This window comes from Chelonia mydas, chromosome 1, assembly GCF_015237465.2.
Source record: "Chelonia mydas isolate rCheMyd1 chromosome 1, rCheMyd1.pri.v2, whole genome shotgun sequence".
Taxonomy (NCBI): Eukaryota; Metazoa; Chordata; order Testudines; family Cheloniidae; genus Chelonia; species Chelonia mydas.
This window is the reverse complement of record NC_057849.1, coordinates 215,247,269-215,270,922: the sequence shown is the minus strand read 5'-3', so window position 1 is coordinate 215,270,922 and position 23,654 is coordinate 215,247,269. Positions and strand designations below refer to the sequence as shown.

The 23,654-nt window shown below is 43.5% G+C and overlaps 1 protein-coding gene across 1 annotated transcript in view; it reads left to right on the top strand.

The window, feature by feature from the left end:
- Window positions 1-23,654, top strand: part of LOC119567405 — a 50,768-nt gene that overhangs the window by 16,561 nt on the left and 10,553 nt on the right. The window contains exons 3-6 of the mRNA XM_037912864.2: window positions 5,746-6,146; window positions 7,168-7,289; window positions 8,980-9,085; window positions 20,875-20,952. Of these exons, the coding sequence (XP_037768792.2) occupies window positions 5,746-6,146; window positions 7,168-7,289; window positions 8,980-9,085; window positions 20,875-20,952 (707 nt within the window). The remainder of the gene's footprint in view (window positions 1-5,745; window positions 6,147-7,167; window positions 7,290-8,979; window positions 9,086-20,874; window positions 20,953-23,654) is intronic.

Here is a 23,654-nt window from a genome sequence, read left to right as displayed (position 1 = left end):
GGAGTCAGTAGATATGAGTTGTATCCCTGGCTTTGCTACAGACTCACTGTGTGGCCTTGGGCAAGTCATTAAAGCTCTTTATGCCTTGTTTTCCATATCTGTAAAACAGGGATAATACTCCCCTACCTTCTCTTTTATAGAGTTTCTCCTACCGTGCTCATCACTGCAATATCTAAGTGTCTCCCAGAAGTGCATTAAGCAATTTAACTAACATCGGTCATGTGTTTGTTCTCTCATCCTCTCCCCAGCAGACAATGGAGTGTCCAGAGGAGTGTCTTGTTTGGAATTTTTTTTTATGATATGTGTGTGTGTGTCTATATATATATATTTATGTGTGTGTGTGTTCAACCATATTGTTATTTCTCTCTCTCTCTCTCATATACACACACACACTCATATACACACATTGCTATATGTTTATCTTAAGGTCAAAGAATTGCACCTTCCACTTGAAGTGGAAGGTGATGAGGTGTGAGACGGTCCGTAATTCCTGGGATCCTTCATTCCACAGTCACAGACCAGCCCCTGAGAAAGTTCTGTCTCCTGCAGCTCCTCCAGGGGTTTCTGAGGATAGCTATATTCTTGTAAGAGAGGCACTCAGGTACTACGGTGATGGGGGGGGGCCATAGAAATGCCTATGAATACAGCACCCAGCACAATCAGGTTGTGGTCCATAACTGGAGCACCTAGGCACTATGATATTATAAATAAGAAAGAACGATCAAAATGAATTCTCATTAATCTCCCAAAAATGGGCTGTTAGAAAGAGGGTGATAACTGAGGTGCAGATCAGCTACACAACCAAGGACCTCGAACTGGTCTTTTAAGAGACACACAAAACTATAAAAGGAGTACTTGTGGCACTTTGGAGACTAACCAATTTATTTGAGCATAAGCTTTCGTGAGCTACAGCTCACTTCATCGGATGCATACTGTGGAAAGTGTAGAAGATCTTTTTATACACACAAACCATGAAAAAATACCTCCTCCCACTCCACTCTCCTGCTGGTAATAGCTTATCTAAAGTGATCATTCTTCTTACAATGTGTGTGATAATCAAGTTGGGCCATTTCCAGCACAAATCCAGGTTTTCTCACCCCCCCCCCCCACAACTTGATTATCATACACATTGTAAGAAGAGTGATCACTTTAGATAAGCTATTACCAGCAGGAGAGTGGAGTGGGAGGAGGTATTTTTTCATGCTTTGTGTGTATATAAAAAGATCTTCTACACTTTCCACAGTATGCATCCGATGAAGTGAGCTGTAGCTCACGAAAGCTTATGCTCAAATAAATTGGTTAGTCTCTAAGGTGCCACAAGTACTCCTTTTCTTTTTGCGAATACAGACTAACACGGCTGTTACTCTGAAACCACACAAAACTATGGTGCTGAGGGTCAGATTGAAAGCTGGTGGCTTCCTGCCCTCCCCTATAGTGATACTGACAGTTTTAACCACTAATCAAGCATGCTCCTGTTAAATTTTCAGAACTATATGAAAACTGCAGGTAACAATTATAATGTAATCCAGTAAGTGTTATTTACACATTTTTACCAGTTATCCCTGCTATTCAAGTATACCAATGGACACTGCCAGTTTGCTATAGCTCAGCCATGGAACAGACTCACTCAGAATGAGGGGAGAATTGAGTGGAGACCCATGAGAAGTTAAATGGCATCATGAAGCCACCAGACCCAGAATGCATTACAGATCAGCTACGGAACCGTGGGGATGGAGGGGTGGCTGTTGGGAAATGTATTTCTCTGAGGTTGGCTCTGAAATATTCTCTTTGGCTGCCAAGGGTGGAATCAGTGACGAGTGACCGTGCTGCTGTCAGGGACAAGGAACTGGGGTCTGCTCCCAGCTATTGCTCCCATACCCATTGTCATCCTCCATGATCCACAGAGAAGAGTGTCAAAGGAAACAAGGCTGTGCCTGAAAAAACAAACCACAGGTTTCAAGTAAATTCTTTCGCTTCTCCCACCTATGAGTATCCTTCTGTCACACAAAGAAACCTCCCTAGAGGTTGCTGGAGGATCCCTGTCCCAATTATAGATGACGGAGTCTCTACCCAGTTGCCTAGGTCAGCTGACAAGTGCCCTCTGCAGGGTGCTCTCTACACAAGTACCCTCCATGGTGCCTCCTCTCTGTGTGTTCTGGGGGGTGGGGGGAAATTTCAAGGGCAGTTCTGGGCCTACACTGCCTTACCACGCAGGGAGCAATGCCCAGTATTGTGGCAAAGGATATATTTCTTCCCTTGCACTAAATATTACTAATCTCCCTTCCATTCCTGCCACACCTCTGGGTGCCCATGATAAGTCCAATTTGTCACAGTGGGGTAAAAGGGCTGTTTCAAGTTGGTGAGCCATAAGTACATTTATTCCCAAAATAACTAAATTGCACAATCTAAAGAAACAAGAAATGGAGGGGTCACATCTTAATAACTGTCTCTCTTGATGTCTCTCTTAATAACTGTCTCTCCCCCATTCAGGGACATGACTCCCACTTTTTAAATCATGGGTTTCCCTTAAAGTTACATGAAGACTTCAGAGAGTTTAACCACGGAATCAGTTTTTGATAGGAATACTGCTGGAATTCTTTGTGTGAGCTTAGAACCAACATTTTGCTTTAGAAAGAGAGAAGGGTTAAAAGAAGAGGCTCCTGGCTCAGCTTTTGCGGTCAGATGCTTTGTACACTACTTCTCTTTGAGAGCCTAGAAAAAGAATATCTTCACATTCCTTAACAAGGGGGAGACGTCCCCTTCCAGCTTTTCATGCCTGTGTCTTACCGACAGAAAGCACAGATTTCCTAGGTTTCTTTAATTAGCCAGAATATTTCATTTAATAAAACAAGCAACTAAAACATCAATATAGAAGCTATTATTCTCCAAGCCCCATGTATATCTAATAAGTAAAAAGAAAAGGAGTACTTGTGGCACCTTAGAGACTAACCAATTTATTTGAGCATAAGCTTTTGTGAGTTACAGCTCACTTCATCAGATGCATCCGATGAAGTGAGCTGTAGCTCACGAAAGCTTATGCTCAGATAAATTGGTTAGTCTCTAAGGTGCCACAAGTCCTCCTTTTCTTTTTCCGAATATAGACTAACACGGCTGCTACTCTGAAACCTGTCATTACTTATAAGTAGTTCTTTAAATTGAATAAACATGCAGGCAAATCTGTAATGACCAAATATAAGAATACATTATAATAATTTTCTTTATAAAATTTATTTATTTATTTATTTATTTATTTTGCATCAGTATTGAGGTCTAGCCTCTACAAAATACTGTGAGCCTAACCTCACAGAGCTGAGCCTAACCTCACTGGCTATGTACAACTGGCTTCCGCACAATCCATGTCTCTCAGCTTGTCAGGGAGTCTCAAAATGTTCGTAGGTTTCTGTTCTGAGGAATAGAAACTGAAAGGGAGAAAATGCACCAGTAAAACAAACAGTCTGAGAGGCTGTAGTGAGAGAAAGCCATGGCTGCCGGTTGGAACAGAGGTAAAGGTGCAGGATTAGTGTATATGTGTGTGTATGTGTTTGCAAGTATACATGTGTGTGTGTGTATACACTATTTTAGTGCATTTATGTGTGCAAATGTCTATATCAATTTATGGGTGAATATATGTATATGCAGCTCTATGGGTGTATATATGTATGCCTATCTGTGTGGCTATTATGGCTCTATGTATATAAGATATACATAGATGGTAAACAAGTTGGAGCTGTCTATCTCTGTTTTACATCTAAAATGTGTTTTTAGTTTCTAACTTAGCAAAGATAAAATCACTGACAGTAAAATGATTTTCTTACATAAGTACTAAAAGAATACTTCTTACAAAGACAAATGGTGAGCTAAAGCTGTGGTAGATTGTACTGTGTTGTAGTGGAAATATATCCTGGTTTTATCAAAGTTACAACAAAGATTTGGTTTTTATTAGTACATCCCATTGGCCCCCTCTTTCTATAAACCGTTCAGATTTTTCTGTGTGTCTATGCATATGTGTTTGTGTGTGTCTGTATAGGCTTGTCTGTATTTGAAAACTTGCCTCAGCGTAACTACGTAGTATACGTATGTGTATAATATATGTATATGTGTTCTTTGTGGGACTGAACCAGTGCCTAATTTGTACTGGGGCTTGGCCCTGGCACCTCTAGACATGGCAGTTCATAGCCCTGGCACCTCTGGTCTCCTGGCCATCAACCGCTGCTCTCTGGCCACCCAGCCAGTGCTTAATTTGTGCTGGGGCTTGCCGGTGTAATGACAGGGCGGAAATTGTGGATGTTTTCGACCACAAAACCCCATCCCTCCTAATTCGCAACCCCTGGACCAGGCGGTAGCAAGTCCTGAGAAGTAGCCAAGAAGGTCACGTTTGCCTGGCGGAAACTGCAACTAGCAGCAAAACAGGAGGGTTTCTTTGTGTGACACTCCACCTGGCTGAGCCCCAGCATCTCATTCATTACAGATTAAGCACTGGATTGAACCACATTGCATAGAAGTCAAGGGGAGTCTTTTCACTGATTTCAATAGACTTTGGTCCAGGCTGTAGTTGAGTATGTGTTTGTGCATGTCTTGAACTTCCCTGCATGCCACTGTCTTAGCTTTCAGGTTTGAGCTGAAAATGATTGTGGCATGAAAATGGTGGCAGAAAAAAGCGCTGATCTAGGAATTTCAAAGACATGGGGATTTGTTATTAAGTCCTGGCACATAGGTTGTAATGAAAATTTTAAATGTGTCCTACATTTTAAAAAGTTTGTTCTCAATGGTCTTGAGCCATATTTCTCTAGTTTTGTTTTCCAAGGTTCTTAAAGAAAATAACAAGGGACTGTTATTTTTTTCCAAAACAGAAATAACATAACTATATCTCCTGGGAAATATCAAATTAAAAGTTTAAATTAATAATGATTATTAAGTTTATTTTAAAATATTAATCAGAAAATCCACATTTAAAGTAAAATAAAATAAAAATAAATGAAAGAACAGTTCTTTGGACATTGGTAGGCTCTTACAGTTATACACAGAATTGACAGCCTGAGTCTGATTGATTTTAATGAGCTTTGGATAATGTCCTAGATATTTATTATTACTTATTGATATGATTATTTTTATTTTATTGATTTATTTCACTGTTACTTAACAAGTAATGGGCATTCTCCCTCATGTGCACATGGTAAAATTAACGGCCATATTTGGGACCAGGATGATCACTTATCACCTTCACTATCCTCAGGATACTGCACATTAGCAAGGAACTTCTTCAATATTCAGCAGTACTGAATAGGAATTGTCCATTGAGAAGGAACAATTGTAGGCCACATGGTCCCAGGGAGGATGTATTGAGAGGCCCCCCTTTCTCTGTCTTCCCCTATGTTTCTCTCAGTGCACCAGGTGACTTTATTCTCTTTCCCACAGATCATGTATGCAGGGGCATCACAGATGGGTGAGAATGAAAGCTCCATACCCACATCCTCCACAGGATTTACAGAGAAAGTGGGAGCTGGGAAGGTTCAGATCTCATTCCCCTCTCTTCAGTGTGATACTAGATTTAACTCTCCATCTTCCCCATCTCTCTTTCTTTTCTCCCATCACTCTCTCTAAGTCTCCCTCTATCCTTCTGTGAGTTCCCTTTCCATTTATCTGTGCCTCCTTCCCATCCCTCTCATTTTTAACTTTCGGTGACTGGCAAGCTCTTAGCGATAAAGCTGCAGTCAGTTACTCTTTGGAATCTCTCTCATGTTTCAGGGGGAAGATACTCCAGGAGACATTTATAGACAGTTATGACCCAAGTGTCCTTCGAAGGGTGCAATACATGCTCTACGAAATCAAGTGGAGCACTAGCAAAAGGCTCTGGCAGAGATGTTGCCATAGCACTCGCACGGAGCATGCTGAAATCCACTTTATAGAAGATGTCTTTAAGGAGCAAAGATCTGATCCTTCTGTCCACTGCTCCATCACCTGGTACATGTCCTGGAGTCCCTGTGGGGATTGCTGCAAGCAAATCAGGGATTTCCTGAAGGAACAGCCTAATGTGAATCTAGTTATTTATGTAGCACGGATCTATTGGCACAAAGAGGAAATCAATCGTCAGGGTCTACGGAGCCTGATGAACATTGGAGTGTCCATCCAAGTCATGGACCTCCCAGGTAATGACTCATGGAGTTATGTGGACTAGATGGGATAGAGATGGGACATGAGGCATTTTTCTTCTAGGTCTCTGGTTCCAATTCAGCCCTGGTCAGTGGCCATGGATGACTCCATGGAAGTTGTAAAATGGATTATGGAATCTTTTCCCTTCTAGGTCAGTGGTTCCAGCCTGGCCCCAAGTCTTGGGGGATAGTGCAGTGGGATACAGAGCTTTTCTTCTTTAGGTCTCTGGTTTCAAACCTTCCCCTGAGTGTCAGTGACCGAAATGCAGTGGCTGACAGCCATTTTTTGACCTATGTGAAATGTGCTGGTGTTTGCAGTCCAGTTCCTAGCAGTTCAGATAAAAATCACTAAAATCTCCATCCCTGCTGGCACTTGCTGATCCCCTTGTCCCAGCAGAGAGGCTGAGGCATAAATGAGCCATGAAGAGTCAAGGCCCCTTTTCCTGCTAGAGGCGGGAACTCAGAGCTGAGGCACACTGGTGAGCCGTGTGTGTGGGTGAAGCTGGTATGACACTGCCACTGTCTCTAGGGTTCTAGTCAGGGAATAAACAGAGAACACCAGCCTCCTTCCCGGCGCAGTCCATCTCCCATCTTTCACTTTCATTTGAGAACACAGTATTGTATTTAAATGTAACGGGGATGTCTTTGCAGCTTTTTTCTAATCTACCCCCAGAGTAAAATCAGCTCACCCACGGAGAGTGTCCTGCTGCTGCTACTAATCAAGAAGAAATAGATGATATTTTACTCTCCCCTCAATACATAAATGACTTGTCCCAGGTGAATAAGTGAACGAAATGTTGCAAGGCTGGTTTAATGCGACCTTCCCTGGACAGAAAGATGGACAAGGCCAGGAGAACATGAGGCCCAGATGCTGTAGTCTCCTCAGCTGGTCCTGTCTAGCAGAAGCATTCTGCATGGCTCAAATTAGTCTTGCTCCCTTGAGATTGACTGACCTTTGTGTATACTGAGTCCACTGATACCTCCTTCAGCACACGACTGATTTGCTCCATTTTCCCAGTTTATAGCTACTGTTGGAGAACATTTGTCAATGATGAGGACAAGGATGAACATGATTATTGGCCCAGGCACTTCGCTCCATGGATAATGCTATATTCTCTCGAACTCCAGTCCATCCTTCAGGTCAGTAGAACTGTAGGGAGGGGGATACTGCATGCCGAAATGATCCATAGTCACATGCAGAACCCAGTGTCTGAGCGGGACAGTTCCTTGACCTCCTTGGAAAGCTCAGTGATTCCAAGAGCTGAGCTGTAGCACACAGTGACTCCCACATGAGCTCATGGGGACACTAAAAGTTTCTTGGAAAACTCTCAGCGCCTGAGGAGATCAAAGGGCTGGTTGGTTGGAGGAGAAAAAAGGCTCTTCACACCTTGGTGGATTTTAAACACCTCTGTGGTTTGCTTTACTGCAAAACAGCATACATGTAAACAGTGTCCTGTCCCTTTCAGGGACAAAAACAACAGGGTTTTTCCTCAGCCCAAGTACAAAGCGAGTTCTAGAGCATGGCTAGACAAGTTCCAGACAGAGAAACCCCCCAGTTCTTCTCTCCCCTTTCCTCCCGTCCTCGATCTAGAGACCCTTCTTCCTGACCCTCCCTTGCAGACACAGCTTCCAACTCTACACCGCACATCCTTCTCTCAGAGCCCATCGACACTTGCAAAACTGTTGTCAGGCCTTCCATCCCCCCAGCCAGAGCTGGTTAACCCCTTTCCTTGCCAACATCTGGATGGGGTTTATATATTCCCTCCCAGTAATGGGGCCACTGAATATTTCATTGAACTCCCCTGAAATCTCCCCCATTTCCAAATCACCCGTGTCGCAGGGTGATCTGTAACACACAGTCAGGGCGTGAAGGGAAGAGCTGGCCAATAAATGATATTTCCGTCCCATGGGAAATTCCGAGATGTGTTTTCATTCTGCATTGGAACAAACCCGAGACCTTTTCAGTTTTTGTGTGAAAACTACAAGGAGGTGGAAGAGAATGAGTGAGAGCAGCCTCCCGAGAGTAGCCACCAGCCTGGTGTGTAGGGCACTCACACACTCCTCTGGGATACCAGGCTATGTCTACACTACAAGCGATGCAGCGGCACAGAGGCAGCACTGCAGATACGTCTCTGTAGCATAGACAGTACAGTGACGGAAGGGCAGTTTCTGTTCCTGTGGTAAATCCACTCCCTCAAGAGGCAGTAGCTATGTCAACGGGAGAGTTGGTTAACCCACGGCGCTGCATCTACAGTGGGGGATAGGTTGACCTAAGTACATCACGCATGTTATGAAATTTTTCACAGTTTTCGATGTAGTCTAGGCCCCAGGTTCAAATCCCTGGTCCTTATTGAGACATAGCAGGAACTTGAACCTGAGTCTCACATATCCCAGGGGAATGGCTATTTTGAGGTGGGGTCGCTCTCTCCCTCTCTCTCTCCCTCTCCTTTTCTCCCCTCCCCTCCCCCCTCCCGCCCCCGCCATGGTGGACCTGAGAGATGTTCCCAGCAAAAGTTTCTTCACAACCGATATATTTCCACAAGACATTTTGGATCTGACGAATCAGCATTTTCTGATGAATAACCGTTTAGCTGGAATACTCCCAACCAGATCTAATGATGAGTCCCTGTGACCATTAAGCATGCTTGGGAACCCGTTTGTAATTTGCCCTGGTTCTGAATGAGATTTGAAGCAATGAATATTATAGGTGATTGCAGTTACAGGGAGTTCCTCCCCTGTCCATTAAATCCCAGAGTGAGTCTAGAGTGCAAATGTTAAGCTGCCAACCTCCCGAAAAGAAATTAACTTCAGCTGTTGCTTTTCTCACCAGAACATTCCCTCTTGCTTAGAGATTTCAGCAGGTGAGAACCAGACTCCAATTTTCAGCCTATGTGTAGAAGATGAGGAACAGAAAAGAGCACTCGCATCAGCCAATCCCTGATCGCCGCCAGTATCCTGGCCTGGGCAGCCAACCAGTCTCTGGAAGTGTATTGAACCAGGCCATCATGGGGGAGGGATGTTGATAGGACACTAGGATGTTTAATCATTTCCATTTGATTTAGTTACTCGTAGCCATTTCCTTCCCATTGGTTCAGCTTGTAGCCTTTTGAAAAGTGAATCATGTTTACATGTTTAATGCTGTACAGGGACTGGGTCATGTTAACACCTGTGACTCAGTGTACAGGTTTATTCCATCACAGTTAACACAAGAGTATCTTGCTTATTCTGCAGCCAATGCTGTTTCACCAAATGAACATAACGCTATACGGTTTGCTTTGTGTAAGCAGTTTATAAGGAATGAATTCATTTGTCAATAACATATATAAAGACCTTAGAGAGGATTTATTCTCCAGGATTATTTTTCTGAATGATTTTTCTCTTAACAGATTTCTAGGTTTTACTTTCTCTGTCTTTTGTCAACATAACATTTGAATAAAATATATATAATCTAAGGAAGCACTGCTTTTGTTTGTTTGTCTGTTCATTTTCAAAATGTAATTAATGTGGCACTGCTTAATAAACCCTTGTCGGTGCTAATATAAGAATGGTCTAATGTATGACATCACAAACTGTTCTAAGAGTTCATTAAGTGGGAGGAGGAAGAGTCTGGTGATCGCTCTTAAAATGAACTGACATTCCAAACTTTAGCTTTTCAAGCCCATAATTTTCCTCTAGGCGCTCACCTGGTCCTCATACTCCCTATATTGCCTTTCTTTGCAAGATCATAGAAGGTTGGTCTCATCCCACACACATCACATAAATGCAGACTTTAACATGCATTTATACAGAGAAGACACAGCACTGGGCAAGGATAGCAAATCCTTGCAGAGAATTTTCCCTGCTATTGTAAACCTAGGCTCTTCGACCAGACAGATGCTGTGTTTAGGGAGCTCCCAGTTATTCCATTCCTCAGCAGAAGGTAGAGTGGAGAAAAGAGCAGGAGGCTCAGATCAACTCCATTTCCAGCTCTTGCAGCTACCGACACTATAGGGCGGGGTGGCCAACCTGAGCCTGAGAAGGAGCCAGAATTTACCAATGTACATTGCCAAAGAGCCACAGTGATACATCAGCAGCCTCCCATCAGCTCCCGCCCCCGCTCCCAGTGGCTCCCGCCCACCAGGAGCCCTGCCGATCAACGCCTCCCCTTCCCTCCCCGCAACTCCTGATCAGCTGTTTCGTGATATGCAGGAGGCTTTGGTGGGGAGGGGGAGGAGCGAGGGCACTACAGGCTCAGGGGAGGGGGTGGGAAGGGGTGGAGTAGGGGCAGGACCTGTGGCAGAGCCAGGGGCTGAACAGTGAGCACCCCCAGCCCATTGGAAAGTTGGCACCTGTAGCTCCAGCCCCAGAGTCGGTGCCTGTACAAGGAGCCGCATATTAATTTCTGAAGAGCCGCATGCGGCTCCGGAGCCACAGGTTGGCCACCCCTGCTATAGGGCCCAGTGTTTTGAAGTGGATTTGCCAAGGAAGCTATGGCTGAAAAACAAACTACAAGATCCAAGTGAAACTTTTCCTTTCTCTATATGTCTATGTGTTCCTTTCCTCCTATCCCCCGTCTCCCTTACCACTACACACACACACTTTTCTCTCTTTGGCTATCCCTCAATGTGAGGATGATGTCTGCCAAGGGGGTTCATTGGTGGGTTTTTAAGTAGCTGAGAAGCCCAGTTTGTGCCTTGGAGATTTTCCCACAGAAGTGACAGGTGTAAACTTGGAGAAGACATAGTTAGTTGTTGGCTGGATTGTTGTGCCCTTTCTTTCCTCCTTTGTTGCTTCTCTGTCTCATGAGCACGTCTGTTCTCCTCAAAGTGAGCTGTGGCTTGGTGTATGGTGTGGTGCCACTGTGTTCTGTTCTGTGTCAAGTCCTCCCAGTTTGTTAGGTTGATACCTCCCTTTTTAAGATGTACTTTCAGTATGTCTTTGAAATGCTTCCGCTGCCATCCACAAGCCCTTCTTCCCTGACTTAACTGAGAGAAGAGTACTTGCTTTGGGAGGCGAGTGTCAGACATACATACACAATGGCCAGGCTAGCGGAGTTGGTGTTTCATGACCTGCACTTCTATACTGCTGATTTTGGCTGTAGAGAGAATGCTGATGTTAGTGTGTCGGTCTTCCCAGCTGATCCTGAGAATCCTCCTGAGGCAGCACTGTTGAGATGTTGTCTATAGGTTACCCAGGTCTCACACCCATAGAAAAGGGTGGGGATGACAACTGCCTTGTAAACCAAGATCTTGGTGCCTGTTTGTAGATCCCTATAATTGAAGACTCATTTGAGTAATCTTCCAAAGGATGTGCTGGCATAGTGGATCCTGTATTCAATTTCTGAGTCAATGCTGGCTATTTGGGAGAGGTGGCTACCAAGATATGAAAAATGGTCCACATTTTCCAGGGGTTCCCCGCTGATGGTGATTTGTGGTGAAGAGTAGTTTGTGCAGATGAGGGCTGGTAGAATACCTTGCTTTTCCCGATGTTGAGAGAGAGACCCAGGCTGTGATAGGCATCTGCAAAAAGTTTTAGGGTACTTTGCAGGTCGGCCTCTGTGTGTGCTATAATGACGCAGTCATCTGCATACTGAAGGTCAGAGTGATACCAATTCTTATGATCTTAGATTTTGTTTGGAGATGTCGGAGATTGAGGAGTTGACAATCCATACGATACTCAATCACGATTCCATCAGGAAGGTGGTCACAGATGAGAATCAGGATCAAGGCAAGGTAAATGGAGAAGAGTGTTGGAGCAATGACTCAGCCCTGCTTGACACCGGTGCGAATGGTGAATGGTTTGGTCTCTGAGCCGTTGCACAGAATGGTGGCAGTCATCCCATCATGGAGTAGTCAGATGATGGAAATGAATTTCTGTGGACAGCCAAACGTACACAGCACCTTCCACAGGGCATCATGATTGATAGAGTCAAAGGTCTTGGTTAGATCGATGAACGCTATGAACAGTTCTTGGTGTTGCTCTCTGCACTTCTCCTGAAACTGTCATGCCACGAAGATCACGTAAGTTGTGCCTCGGGATGGCCTGAAGAAACACTGTGATTCGGGGAGGAGTTCCTCGACAAGGGGAGAAGATGGTTTAGTCGGATCCGGGCAAGGATCTTCCCTGCCATGGAGAGGAGAGCAGTACCTCTGTAGTTCCTGCACAAAGATTTGTCCCCTTTCTTGAATATTGTAACAATGTTGGTGTTGTTAAAGTCAGGTGGAATTTCTTCGCAGGTCCAGATTTTGTTGAGAAGTTGGCAAAGTTTGTGCTGGAGCATTGTTCCACCAGCTTTAAAAACCTTAGCTGGGATGCCATCTGGGCCTGGTGCCTTGTGATTTTTTGTCTGGGTGATGGCATGCCGGACTTCCTCAGAAGATGGGGGATCAGCAAGGTGTTCCATTGCTGAGTGTTGAGGAATAGACTCGATGGTGTCTTCAGAGACCGTGGATTCACGATTTAGTAGGCTCTCAAAGTGCTCCTTCCAGCATTGTTTAATTGCCCCATAGTCCATGAAGAGGGTGGAGCCATCCTGGGAACGTAAGGGGGTTGGGCCTTTGGAGCTTGGCCCATATATAGCTTTTGTTGCTTGAAAGAAGCTTCTCATGTCATCCTGGTCTATGAAACCCTGGATCTCAGAGGACTTCTCTTGCCACCACTTATTTTTGATGTCACGTAGCCTCCTTCGGACTTCATCTTTGAGCAGGTGATAAGCCTCATGTTTTCATTGGTGAGAGGAATCATTTTGCCAGTTACAGAATGCAGTTCTTTTCTGTTGAAGATTTCCTTGTTGTTTTTGTCAAACCAGTCTTGGTGCCAATGAGTGGAATATCCTATAGTTTCAGTACATACACTGTTGTTGGATCATATTAAAGAAGTTCTGTATTAAAATCACAAATGAGTTTGATTCCCCACAGTTTAAATTCCAGAGTATTACTAATTAAGAGGTCTCTTGGTTTTTGGTACTGTTTCTCTCCCTCTATGTGTGAAACTTGCAAGCTGCTAATTGCGTTAGTACATTCTAAGACAGAGTCTGTTCTCAAAGCAATTCACACAGAGAGAGACTCAAAGCAATACTCTGTAACAACAGAAACAGCACCCAGAGACTCCCCGCCCTTTTGTTGTATTAACAATTGTGATTAAAATAGAGAGAGAGGATGTATGTGGATGGATGCTTGGTGTGGATAATAACTGAATGATCAGGGAGGTGCCAACCTAAGAATCCAGTGTCCATCAGCCGAAGAAGGCGTCAAGTGGAAATAACCAGAGGACCCCCGGAGGGCAGACTGGAATCCACCCAACAGCCTCAAGAATGGGAGAACCAAAGAACAAGATAACATCTAGCCCCACGGAGCCGTCAGGAATGTGCTATCTGCTGATTGATTCAGCAACAACATGATGAAGCAATTCCCACAGACTGGCCTAGGAATAAATTCCTATAAAAATAGACTCTAGAAAGTGAGAACTTTGGGGGAGGTCTGATTCTGCAGACCAACTTCCAGGAGCATCAGATGAGCATCTGACAAGGCCCTGCTCCCTCCTCATGTCCAGGCCACCTGGCCAGTGGCTTGGCATGAGCAACTCTAAGGCTGGTAACTATGATAACAACCTTGCAGAACCTCTGTGTGTGTGTGCGTGTGTGTGTATGAATGAATGAATGTGTGAATAAATATGAGATTGAATGGAATGTTATAACTATAACTAACTGCTTACTATGATTCTTTCTATATTCACAATAAATGTGGTATTTTGCCTTTTCCCCTTTAATAAGGTCCTGCTGGTTTTTATTTTATTGGTACAACATTTTGGTGGAGAATTGCGAAAGGGGGAATATTGGTAAAAAACCTCAGTTATTGTAAATATTGGTGTGCACACCGCCAGCTCTATTGAGCTAGGCATTTCTATTAGATTAAACCAGACCTCCTGGCCTCCAGGAAGGTAGCAGGGGACCTGCTGGCCTCCGAGAAGGTAGCAGGGAAAACAGATTAAACTAGACCTGCTGGCCTCCAGGAAGGTAGCAGGGGACCTGCTGGCCTCCGAGAAGGTACCAGGGAAAACAGATTAAACCAGACCTGCTGGCCTCCGAGAAGGTAGCAGGGAAGAACAGGTCAACCGGACCTGCTGGCCTCCAAGAAGGTAGCAGGGAGAAATAGGTTAACCGGACCTGCTGACCTTCGGGAAGGTAGCAGGGGACCTGCTGGCCTCTGGGAAGGTAGCAGGGGAAAAACGCATAGATTAAGCTATGATTTCAGAATCTAGGCTGTGTCACTTGCTAAGTAATACCAGCAGTGACAAAGAGATTGAAATATCCATGTTAAGACGTTTAAAAGAAAACAGGGGAAGCCAGTACCAGAGGGAGGAATGGAGTCAGAAGGAACTCCAACCTCACCTTTTGTTAAAGAAATTACACCTTTTAAACAAATCCTTCAAAAATTTGGGCACAGTCCTTGGACTAAACAAGCCCTAGCTAATGTCTGCACTATTTCGGACCTAGAGGATAGATTGGCTCAGTATATCCTCATATACAAACCTTCTCGTGCTGCCAAAAGAGATGCAGCAGCAATTTGGTTGTTGTGGGAGGCATGTAAGGATTCTTCCCTCCGCTTGTCATGTAAAGAGGAAAAGGCACAAACGGAAAAGGGAGCAGACAATTGGAAGGTGCTGGCTACAAATACCCGAAGCCAGCTGAAAATAGTGAAAAAGGCACTCCAGGAATACAAAAAGAGTGAAAAAGTTAACTCTGCAGAGGCTGGAGGGACGCAGGTAAAGGGGGAGAAGGTCCTATGTACGGCACCCCCAGGCATAATTACAAAGAGAAAAGAGAGTAAAAAAAAAGGTAACTCTGCAGAGGCTGGAGGGAATTAAGCAGCTAAACTTTGTGAAAATGTTAAAAAGGAAAAGTGTTAGAGGAAGAGCATTCTTGGTTTCTTTGCAGCCATTCTGAAGGAAGAATGAGCCCTTTTCCAAAGGAATGTCTGTAAATTAGCCAGGCAAAAATAAACTATCTGATTAAAATCATTTCACTGGACAATTTAGTCAAATTTGCTAAAAGAACATAAGTGGGTTCTATTGGAACTTAACTGCCTCAAATGTATAGAGGGAACGTAAGATGTAAAAAACAGAGCAGTGTGGAAGGGATGTTAAGGAAAAGAAAATGTGTATGTATCTATCTGTGTGTGTGTAAATATGTAAAGTTCTAAGGACCAGTTGGTTTTGTTTTTGTTTTAAATAATGCCACTAAAAATCCATTTGACTCTTTAATTCAAAGTTGCAAAACTTACAGACCTTTTTGCTAGACACAGGTAATTAGTGTTGTTTGGCTTTGGGATTTGCCATTTAACCCTTAAAAGGTAACTCAATGCTTTACAAAATTTAAAATGTTTTTAAGTTGTGGCTGCAGCAGGGCAGTCAAAATCAGGAGAATAGAAAAAAAAAATTCTGGATTCTTTTTGTTTGTTTGTTTTTTGTTCATTTGTTTTTGTAACAAAATAGCAAATGAGAGTTGTAGTAAAAAAAAAAATTAAAAAAAGACAGTGCCCTTCTGAAGCAACAGCAGGGGTGAGGTGCACAAAACAAAAAGAAGCAATGTTAGAAACACTGAGTCTTAAAATGGCTCTGAGTAATCAGACTGTCACTTTGATAAAGGTACATGAAAACTCTGTAAGCAAAAAAAGAAATAGTTACACCTTATGTAAAAATTGATATGGATAATGTTATAGAAGTTAAACTATGGAAGGAATGTGCATTTGACCCAGAACATGTGCAGGGTATATTGTAGAAGGGGCAAAAGAAATACAAACATACCATGCTACTTAATTAAAATGCTATTAGGGCTCCAAAGGGAGCCACAATAGGTTGGGTTTTCTTTTTCAGATTGCTGTGTGTTTTGGAAGCAGGAGTTAAAAGTAATCAAAACTCTGGTGAAAGTTGATTGTGTCCCTTTTAAGACAGAGTCTCTGAGCCGCTGATGGCTTTAAATCCAAAAGCAGGAAGTGTCTGTGAAAATGCAAATTACCTAAATGATAAAGGAAGGAAAGAACTAGCAGCACAAAGGAGCTGAAGATAAAGGACACACCTGGTCAGCAAACAAATTGTCTAAATAAAAGGCATGGGATAACAAGATAATTTTAATAAATAATGTTAATAAGTACCCCTGTAGCAATGTATAGTGTGTATGATTTTTGGAAAAATCTTTTAAGGTCATATGGTAATGATGCTTCTCAGCTATTACCTGTAAATAAACTTAAAGCTTAACACAGCAGGAAAAACATTATAAACTTGGTCTGCTGTATAAAAAGGAAAACTGAGGTACCCCACCTCAGGGATTTAACGACTAAACAGTGGGATAATTTCCCCATAACCCTTAAAAGATAGAAGCCATTGAAACCTGGCCTGCCTATAGAACAAAAACAGGAAAATGTGGGGGCAATTCCTCCGTTTTGCCTGCAATCAGCAAGGGTATTTGTAAAAGAAATATTTTAAGCAATAATCTGCCACCCCAAAAGGGGTAGAAACATGTTCTTTTTGTCTTTCAGAAAATCAGGAAAAGCTCATGCCAGCTGAAGAGCAACCCAATACCATGAATCTACTGTCACAATAGAAATTGTGTTTTGTGTTCTATGTTTTGTCTGGTGTTTTGTCTTGTTACTAGCACTGTTGTGTGTTTAAAAAAAAAATACTGAAAACCTGCAGGTACTTAAAAATAAATTAAGCTCTCTGTCCCAGCTACAGGACAGCCTGATACAAAAACAAGTACATGCCAATGTAGACTTGGTCCAACTTGGTCTGGGTAACCTAAAAGGCGATGGAATCTTTGGTAATGGCTTAATACTACCACATGGCTTATCCATAAGAAAAAAAAATATTAGAAATAGGAAACTACACAGCCATAGCTATGGGATGCACTGAAATGCAGATATTTGCACTAGCTACTTTGGAACACGAAATGTTCTGGGTCATATTGGGAAATATTAAGGTTTGATGCATTTGTTAAAAAAGAAAGAGATCATTGTCTGACACTTATCAATATGAATGGATGCAATATGTTTCCAGTATTGTAAAACCAGACTTGTTAATGGGAGAAATTGTTGTCAAAATTGCACACCAACAGTCCCTGGAGGCAAAGGTATTGAAGGTTAGCCCACTCCCCATATTACACATGGGATCCTTCTGGCTACCCTGGACCTCGAGCCAGTGGGCTAGGGAGGGAGGGAAGCTATTGGACACTAGAGGTTGTACCGAATGGGCTCCTCAAAAGTGGGTGTGCCTCACGTTGCCTGTTGCCCCAGAACCTTGTAGTAAAGACACATCACTAGGATCATGTATGTGGGATGAATTGGAATCACAAACTCAAATTGCCTCACAGTACCTTCTCTTGAATAGGCTACATAGAAAGTGACACTGAGGATTATAAATCTTAGTGTCAAAAGGGGGATTATGTTGGATCATACTAAAGAAGTTCTGTATTAAAATCACAAATGAGTTTGATTCCCCATAGTTTAAATTCCAGAGTATTACTAATTAAGAGGTCTCTTGGTTTTTGGTACTGTTTCTCTCCCTCTATGTGTGAAACTTGCAAGTTGCTAATTGCGTTAGTACATTCGAAGACAGAGTATGTTCTCAAAGCAATTCACACAGAGAGAGACTCAAAGCAATACTCTGTAACAACAGAAACAGTACCCAAAGACTCCCCACCCTTTTGTTGTATTAACAATTGTGATTAAAATAGAGAGAGAGGATGTATGTGGATGGATGCTTGGTGTGGATAATAACTGAATGATCAGGGAGGTGCCAGCCTAAGAATCCAGTGTCCATCGGCTGAAGAAGGCGTCAAGTGGAAATAACCAGAGGACCCCCGAAGGCAGACTGGAATCCACCCATCAGCCTCAAGAATGGGAGAACCAAAGAACAAGATAACATCTAGCAGCACGGAGCCGTCAGGAATGTGCTATGTGCTGATTGATTCAGCAACAGCATGATGAAGCAATTCCCACAGACTGGCCTAGGAATAAATTCCTATAAAAATAGACTCTAGAAAGTGAGAACTTTGGGGGGGATCTGATTCTGCAAACCAACTTCCAGGAGCATCAGATGAGCATCTGACAATGCCCTGCTCCCTCCTCATGTCCAGGCCACCTGGCCAGTGGCTTGGCATGAGCAACTCTAAGGCTGGTAACTATGATAACAACCTTGCAGAACCTCTGTGTGTATGTGTGTGTGTGTGTGTGTGTGTGTGTATGAATGAATGAATGTGTGAATAAATATGAGATTGAATGGAATGTTATAACTATAACTAACTGCTTACTATGATTCTTTCTGTATTCACAATAAATGTGGTATTTTGCCTTTTCCCCTTTAATAAGATCCTGCTGGGTTTTATTTTATTGGTACAACACTGTGAATGGTATTTTCTCTCTTTCTCTCTCTTTCACACACACACACACACACACACAAAACCTGCCTAGAGATTTCTGGAAGAGTCCCTCATCCCTAACTACAGATTATTAAAGCTCCATGTAGTTTGTAGAGCAGCTGACCAGTGCCCTTTGTGCATCCAAGGTGCCTCCTAAGGCTTCCCTGTATCGAAGTCTGATGTATTTCTAATTTCTCCTCCCTTACATCCCAGTTAACACCCTGGGCAGAAAGGAGGCAGTGTCCTTTGAGCCCTGACATTTCAGTGACCAGGAATAGGAACTCAAAAAACAGCATTTAATAAACAGTCCAAGTTAGCCAAAGGAATTCATGGCTTCTGACACAGAGACAGATAACAATGCACTCATGCGCGTGCATGTGTGTGAGAGAAAAAGAGAGAGAGAGAGAGACCTGTGTTACTGTGTTGGTGTGCTTCTGTGTGTGTCACCAGTCCTTGATGTGGTCTTTCAAAGGTTCCCTACTGCCCCCGACTGGCTTTTTCTGTTTGGCCCCTGGCCTTTCTTTAGGCCAGTTGGTCTGCTTCAGCCTCTTTGGGCTGTGTGTCTAGAGACAGCCTGGTACAGCGCTATTACCCCTTCACTGTCCCAGACCTTTCTGCCTCACATCCCTTGCTGAGCTCTCCCCTTTCATAGCAGGCCTTGTTTCCCCTATTGGTCGCAGCTGGGAAGAGTTTATTTCTAGCATAGGACAGATTGAGCATTTAAACTGAGATGAAGGATTTGCATATTCAAGGAAATAAGACTGAGTGGCAAGCCCTCTGCAATGCTTTGCTCTCCATTCCCTGCAAATCAAGTTACCAAGAAAGTTATGAGTAGTGGAGAGTAATCCTGCACTGCCCCAAGGAGATGAAATGGATGATCTATTAGGGCTTTCCCCTTTCTATTAGATGTGATCATATGATACATTTCATTATGACCGTATTGGGGAGATGCTTTCATCGGTGTTTCTGTGTGATGAGGTTAAAATGTCAACTGCAAAAACTGATATAATTTGTAAAGCAGAAAAAGAAATATTAAGCCACCAAAAAGCAGAATGCGGTAACATCAAACGATACAAGTCATGTCTGACAGAGTACCCAGTCATGGGAGGTCCTCATTTTCCTCCATGAGATGGAAAGCACCAGCTCTGCCCCTTCTTTCAATTGTGCTTCCTCAGTGTTACAGTGGATAGAGCTTTGGCAACCACCTGGATGAGGATCACAGCCCATGGCAGTCAGAGCTAATCATTAATTACACAATTAATATTCAGGTATATCTTTAACAGAATCCACTCTCTGGGGATTAAAGTAAAAATAACAACAGATAGTTCCTTGGACAACAAGGCCCAAATTCTCAAAGGTATTTAGACAGCTAACTCCCACTGATTTCCATCAGAGTGAAGTGCCCAAATATCTTTGAGAAATTGAGCCTAACTGCATCCCTGGTTATAAAGAGGATTAGATACTTCACTAGAGGCTTAACATACAGGATTAAACTGATTACCAGAACTGGAGATAAGAATTATTTCCCCTTCCCTAAGGAGTATATCAGATTGTATGTCAGAGGTACATTCTATTTAGCAGCATTGCACATAGGTCATCTGTTAGAACCATGCAACTGATTTATCTGATCACAAAAAGGCAAAGTTGTGGGACCTTTGTTCTTCCCCTCTGTTTCTGCCATCACACAATAGATGACTTTCTAATGATCTTTTCTAATAGGTCACTTGGCTGAAGATGCCATGTAGAGGTGAGAATGACAATTCTATATCCCTAAACCTGACCAATCCCATTAAGGGTTCCAGAAAGAGTGGGGGATGGAAGACTCCAGATAGCCTTCCTCATTCACTTTTATTCCAAATCTGTCTCTCTCTCTCGGTGTCTCTCTCTCTCTCTCTCTGTGGGTCTCCGTCTCTCTCTTTAGTCCCTGGATTTAGCTATGTGGGAAAGGGCTAGTGAAAATGCCATTGGTGGACAGAACATTTTCTCAGTGACTCACTAGACTATTTTTCATGTTTCAGGTGGAAGATACAACCAAAGGTGTATCAAGAAGGTTTATGACCCGAGTGCACGTTCCAGGGTGACTTATTTGCTCCATGAAAACAGCTGGGGCAGCAGCACCAAGATACAGAGAAACTGGTGCCAAAACACCTGCACACAGCATGCTGAAATCAACTTCCTGGAACCAGCCTTCAAGGGAAGATCTCTCAGTCCTTGCCCCACTGCTCCATCACCTGGCTCCTCTCCTGGAGGCCTTGCTGGGAATGCTCCCGATCTGTGGTAGAGTTCCTGAAGACATATTTTGAACTTAGAAATTCATGTTGTATGGCTCTTTAGGCATGAAGACAGAAACAACCGTCAAGGTCTTTGTGACCTTGATGAATGGAACCACCATTAGAGTCATGGTCTTCTCAGGTAACTGTTCATTTAGTTTCCAAGGAGACTGAAAGAATGAAGTGGTCTGGGGGACTGCACTATGGAGCCTTTCACTTCTATGTCATTGGTTATAACAAGGACATGTCTTTGTAATGAGCAAACATCATTTTCCTCACAGAAACCAGCACTGCACTGGCATTAAGGGTCCCCTGAGTCAGCCTAGATTCACAGAGGTACGCTGAGCATCACAACACCTAACTTTTAGGTTCCTAGAAAATCACAGGAACACACTGTGATTCACCAAGCCTGAGTTAGGCACCTAGGTTTCCTATACAATGAAGAGGAGAGACAGGCACCTTAGTCTGTGATTCCCAAAACCAGCATGTTATGGGGAGAGATGTCTAAGCTAGCCAATGGGGGATGCCAAAGAGGGGGATCAAGGTGCTATGCCCTGCCCCTCTCTCGGAGATAGGTGCCTAAGTCTGGGCTGCAGGGAAATGCCTCTCTCTGCTAGTGATTATCAGCTGTGAGCCCTCTCTCAGTGTCTGCGAGAGCTGGGGGAGGGAAGTGAGGAGGCGGAAGCTCACTCAGAACTTTGAGGCCAGTGGTAATACATTTTACAATACATTAACTTCCTCCAGAGGGCCTAGCTCTGACCCAGGTATCTCGTGGTGCCAACTGGCAGAGGGCACAGGGGGGCATAAGGGTGCAAGGAATCCCCTGGGTCTGGTATTTACATCTCAGTTCACCAAAGAATGTCATGTAAGGGTCTCTACTGAGTCACACCGCTCATCATAATCCTTGTGAAATGTATGTGCCACTAATATGGAAGGAGCTGTGTACCGATAAAGGCAGTTATGTTCTTAAAGCCTTGAAGTTAAAGGCAGGTCACCCAGAAGGGCATCTTGTTAGTTTGCTTTAGGCTCTTGAATGTGTGTTATGATTTTATTTGATCTGTAACCCTTTGGTTCCAATATTTCTGCTTCCTATCACTGCAATCTCTGGGCTTTGTTAAATACACGTACGCTTGCTTTCTCTATAACCAAAGCAAAGTGCTGTGTCTACAAGGAGCTGTAGTGGCCTATGGGGTAGCTGGTAAGCTGTGCAGCACTGTTCCTTTGGGAATGGCAGATCTGGGAATTCTGTGAGTGTCCAGTGGATCAGGGACTGGGCACTCCAGGGAGACGCTCGGAGGACTCAGCGGTTGGTGTGTACCAATTGCTGACCTGCAGAGGGACAGTGGAGCCCGTCTGAGCTGAGCTGGGACCTGCCCCTGGCAGCCACAGACTGGGCTTCCTCATGCTAAGAGACGGTGGTGGTGAGGTGCCTCACAAACCTGGGTACCTCCGGGCAGCATCACACTCGCTCATGTCACCTGCAGATCTCGCGGTGCTTTACAAAGGTAAGTGTCATTACTCTTATTTTACAGATGGGTAAACTGAGTCACAGAGTCATTCAAAACCCACAGTGTCACTCAGTTATAGTGGCACAACAGGGATTTCTGATTCCCAGAGTCATATCTTAACCACAACGCAGACTTCCCTTATAGGCTTCCCATCAGCCTTGAAAGAGTTATGCTCCACTGTATACTATGGAGACAAGTGACCTCTGCTGGTGTATAGAGCCATCTGAAGGGTTCCTATATGTACATTACACAGGTTAGGATCTTTTTGGATGAAAGAGTCAAGAGAAATGTACAGTAGTTGTCTCACTGTAGTACAGCAGCTCAGTTTTGCAGACCATTTATGGGTGTGCTGCCCAGCATTGGAGCTCCCTGAAAGCCACCCTCCAAGAAAACTGATAGATTAAATTCCTGGGGATGAAATGTGCTCTTGGTGACCAAAACCAAGTGTCATACAGCACCTGTTCTTCAGCATTGAGATTGGGTGTATTCCTCATTAAATGTCCCTATAAATGTCCCTAACTAGCCAGATGTGAATGAAAAAAAATATTTAGGGCACAACTGCTACTTGATTTTCCAAAATTAGCTGAGTATACAACAGAACCCACAAATACACACCTTATTTACAGAAAATGGAAGCAAGCCTTCTCCACCAGAGGGGCAGATTCAGACATACTGTTTTCTCTTGATGCTTCCCCCGGCATCACTTCTGTCTTCTCGGGGCTGAGCTTTAGCCAGCTGGGCCTCATCCAGACCCCCGTCTCCACTAGATGCTGAGAGAAAGAAGAGACCTCACTGGTCTGATTAAAAAGAAATGTCATGATGAGTTCCAGACACATACTGATGGTGTCATCATCCAAACTGTTTCACGGTCTCTTTTCACAGCCTCACGCTGGACAGAAGGAGTGACAGGATGGAGCCTGGTGGCGGCCCACAGAGAGCTTCTGCAGAGCAAAGGCAACAAACACAAACCTGTGCTGGCTTAGGCTATGTCTACACTAGCACTTTTGTCGTTAAAATTAGGGACAACTACAGTGCTATGATGATGATGACAGTAATGATAATAATAATAATAATAATCGTAACAACAACAATAATAATAATGTAATAAAAATAATATGTAATAATTAATTAATAATCATAATAATTTCTCATTGATCATCTCCAAAAATAGGATGGTGAGAGAGGTGGTGATAACTGATGCAATGATCAGCTTAAAGAGCAAGGGCCTAAATATTGCTTTTAAAGAGACCTACAAATACAATGGTGATGATAGATCGATAGATAGATACTGTCATCTTGCCCTCCACCAGAGGGGCATTGACAGTTTCTATCAGTA